Here is a 4,508-nt window from a genome sequence, read left to right as displayed (position 1 = left end):
CTCTTTCTCTCTCTCTCTCTGGCTCTTTGTCAGCTTTTTGTACCTTTTTATTTTCTTTCAGCCCTTCCCCCCATCTTTCATGCAGATCACAGAGGCCACTATTATTTGTACCCTTAAATTTCTCCCCATCTCCAGCATGATGGATGAGTACTGCATATACACAAACACTGTCCCTCACTTCTCTCTCTCTCTCTCTCTCTCTCTGGCACACACACAAACACACACTCATACATGCTGACAGGCTTGCTTATCCATAATCTGTCCTTCTGCAGGGGAATGAGATGTTTTGATCAAACAGTTGTTACATGGTGGTGGCGAAACTACTTATAAATGCATTACATTACACAGTGGTCATTTCCTTTTAACTGCACAAAAACACATGCACTCACACTCAAACTCACACAATGTAACAAACAAACAAAAAAAAAAGTTACTGACTCCGTTCTGTCCTTCTAACAACACTTCATTAATGGGAAGGGATTCATTTTAGTATAAATAAGTATAAATGCCTGTTAGGCTCTAAAATTATAAATGTGAAAACAGTGTGAGTTTTATTAGTTTTTATGTAACCTGCCGATTTAAAATGATCAGTGGTGAAACAGAAATATCCATAAACAACATAAATGTGGTGACAGCAGGTCTGACTACTGAACCTCATTGAATATGCCAATTAACATGAGCACACACAGGGAGCATGCAAACATAAATATGTTACAATCCTTATAATATGATGCTATGATACATTATATCATGACACACCACTCTATACAATGAAATTCCCTTCAGAACTCAACTGAACTCTTAAATGTATAAATATATACAATTGCGGGATTTGTGTAAAATATTTGTTTATGCCACACAGACGTTCTCACACTCAGTGCACTCGACGATGTTTATACAAAGTTTCATCAAGATTGGTCCACTCGTCTGGGAGGAGATTATAGTAGTATGATTCTAGCACCTTACTGATTGATCCGGGAATTGTATATAGATTGTTTATGTAATGGAAAGTAATATAACAACATTTTCTGTCATCAGTTAATTTCACACTAACTGTCTTTTTAAAGACAGTTTGCTGTATATTTAATCCATGAGATATTAATGACACTGGTAACAACATTTATTGCAGAAACAAAAGCATTTTTCTTTGTTTTTGGAACATATCAAATGGTTTGCTTTAACATTTTCTGACTCACTAAAGTAAACTTATTAGGTACACCTTGCTAGTACTGGGTTGGACTCTTTTTTTTGCTTCAGAACCACCTCAAGTCCTTAAGGCATAGATTCAGCAAGGTGCTGGAAAGATTCATTAGAGATTTTGGTCCATATTGACATGATGGCATCACACAGCTGATGCAGATTTGTCAGCTGCACATCCATGAGGCAAATCTCCCATTTCACCACATCCTAAATGAGCGCCATTGGATGGAGATCTGGTGACTGTGGAGGCCATTTCTGTGCAGTGAACTCACTGTCATGTTCAAAGAGCCAGTTTCAGACCATTTGAGCTTTGTGACACGGCGCGTTATCCTGCTGGAAGCAGACATGAGAAAATGGGTACACTGTGGTCATAAAGAGATGGATATGGTCAACAATAATATTCAGGTAGGCTGCGGTGTGTAAATGATGCTCACTTGGTACTAAGGGCCCCAAAGGATGTAAAGAAAAAAATCCCCCACACCATTACAGCACCACCTCCAGCCTGTAACATTAATACAAGACAGGATGGATTCATGCTTTTATGTTGGTTATACTAAATTATGACCCTACCATCTGAATGAAACCTGTGCCTGCAGTTTCCTGTTCTTAGCTTAGAGCAGTGGTTCTCAAATCCAGGCCTCGTGGCCCAGTGTCCTGCAGATTTTACATGTGTCCCTGATCCAACTCACCTGAATCAAATGGCTGAATTACCTCCTCAGTATGCAGTCAAGTTCTCCAGAGTCCTGCTAATGACTTCTATATTTGACTCTATATTGACTGGCTTAGAGGAGTGGCACCTGCTGTGGTCTTCTGCTGCAGTAGCCCCTCTGCTTCAAGGTTCAACATGTCGTGCATTCAGAGATGCTCTTCTGCGTACTGTAACTTCATTGTAACAAGTGGTTATTTGAGTTACTGTTGTCTTCCTATTTGCACGAAGCAGTCTGGCCACTCTCCTCTGCCCTCTCGAATCAACAAAGCATTTTTGCCCTGAGAACTGCCACTCAAGAATATCTTTTTCAGAACATTCTCTGTTAACCCCAGAGCTGGCTGTGCGTGAAAGTCCTAGTAGATCAGCACCTTCTGAAAAACTCAGACCAGCCATGTCTGGTACCATCAGAGTCACTTAAATCACCTTTCTTGCCCCGTTCACATGTCCAGTTTAAACTTCAACACATCTTTTTGACTGTTTAGGCCTAAAGCTTTGTATGCATGTCTGGGAGATCACCTGATTGTGACATGTTTTGCATATGTGAAAGTTAATGTTACCTTGCTTTTTTTTAATACCTGTTCTTTATCAAGCAGATTTTCACCTGGTACATTTTGTGACACACACACACACACACACACACACACACACACACACACACACACACACACACACACACACACACGCGCACACACACACACACACACACACACACACACACACACACACACACACACACACACACACACACAATTAAACAGACTAAAATAAAACACTGAAGGCTGGTACAATAAGGAGCCTCAAACAGCCATTCATAGGTCTATAAGGCAGTTATCAATAGACAACAGTGTCACTACACATCCAGCATACTAATGTAAAAGCTGCATCTCCTGCCCACTAAACACTATGAGCAAACAACATTCTACTGTCTCCCTCCATGCCCTGCACTTCTCTGTCTTTTACTGTCTTTCTCATACACATCATAAACACACATGTTGCTTTGTGTTACCCCATCTTTCTCTTTTTAGCACACGCACACTAATCTTGAGCAAAACATCTTTTTCACTTAGTCTCGCTCACATAGCCATACAGTGAATATAGCCTTATATCCAACACAAACACATGCACATACACACAAACTCTGGCATCTATCCTGCCCATCTATTCTCACTTAGATCTCCACTGCTTGTCTTTCTTGCACTCACAAATATGGATTAAGTAAACAAGTAGAGGAGTCTCAAAAAACACGTGTACAGGGTTAGATGGTGCAGTACATACATTCTGCCAGCACTCATTAGGCACTTTCACACTTTCTCCAACAGCGATATCATGTATGAACTTCATTTATGGCATCACACACACAAACATTACACTCGATATGATTGCTAAAAAAAGAGCATTAACATACTGCTGCAAGGGCCTTAACATTTTGTAAATAAATTTTCTCTCTTTCAGGCCAGACCCTATTAGTGAAGTCAGCTTACAGCTTTTAATTTCACCCCAAAGGTGTTGAATGTTTTCATTTGTTTATGGCCCTGGCTTCAGGCAAGGGATATTTTTCGTGTTGACACAAGGAGTGTGTTGAAAGTTGGAAGCTGATAAATAAAACCATGAGGTCACACATCAGACTGTCCTGTTATGTGTACACATATTGCGTAATACTGTACCAATAAATTATTTGAAATTCTGTGTTACAAACCATTACCCTAGTGTGTGTATATATACTGTATATATATATATATATATATATATATATATATATATATATATATATATATATATATATATATATATATATATATATATATGATAAGTCTGTGCGTGTAAACACAAAAATGCCCAGAAAACGGGTGCAGTTCATTCCACTGTCAACGCCATGCTGGCTGTGTCACTGACTTCCTCATCTGCACACATTCACTTTTTTGCAACATCACGCACGCACGTGCACATTGTAGCTGACCAACATCATCACCGTCTGCCTTCTCCTGTGTTCATGCTGCAGGACCAGCACGCTGCCTGTGTGTGTGTGTGTGTGTGTGTGTGTGTGTGTGTGTGTGTGTCACCCGATTTCCCTCTGTCTCTTTCTCTCACACACACAAATACGCACTAACACGCGCCCTGACCTGCCAGCATCAGTAGCCTCGCGCAATGTCTGCTGAAACGGCGGAACAAACCCGTGGTGACACGTGTGCGCACAGCGCACAGCTCCAGCAGACCAAGCGTATCCACGCGCGCACGCACACACACATACGCGCGCACGCACACAGTTATCGAAGCTGCAGGTGCTTCTCAATCAACCCATAGACCGCAAACAACACTTGCACGCGCGCGCGCAGTTCCAGTGATCCAGAAAACTCTGAACACATGAAGCAGAAATCATGAAGATTCAAAGTGTCTCCACAACCCCACTGCTCATATTTCAGCCTCAATTTAAACAGCAAGAAATCGTGTTGCCCGTGCGCAAACACACGCGCGCGCGCACTTGCTAGTGCAAACACAAGCACGCAATAATTTGTTTTGTCTTCCTACCTTCCTCGTGCATCCGCTGCAGACAGAAAGTAAGGTTTCGCCGCCAACCCGGCATGGTGAGGAGGAAGAGGAA

General features: G+C 41.4%; 1 protein-coding gene across 1 annotated transcript in view; it reads right to left on the bottom strand.

Annotated features, from left to right (window-relative positions):
* The window catches only part of grip2b (glutamate receptor interacting protein 2b), a 248,899-nt gene extending 244,391 nt beyond the window's left edge, over positions 1-4,508 (bottom strand). The window contains exon 1 of the mRNA XM_030729393.1: positions 4,436-4,508. Coding sequence (XP_030585253.1) covers positions 4,436-4,490 — 55 coding nt within the window. The 5' untranslated portion in view covers positions 4,491-4,508. The remainder of the gene's footprint in view (positions 1-4,435) is intronic.

Source organism: Archocentrus centrarchus, chromosome 5 (genome assembly GCF_007364275.1).
Source record: "Archocentrus centrarchus isolate MPI-CPG fArcCen1 chromosome 5, fArcCen1, whole genome shotgun sequence".
Lineage (NCBI taxonomy): Eukaryota > Metazoa > Chordata > Actinopteri > Cichliformes > Cichlidae > Archocentrus > Archocentrus centrarchus.
Note: the sequence above shows the minus strand (reverse complement) of the source record. Positions and strands in the feature narration are given on the sequence as shown.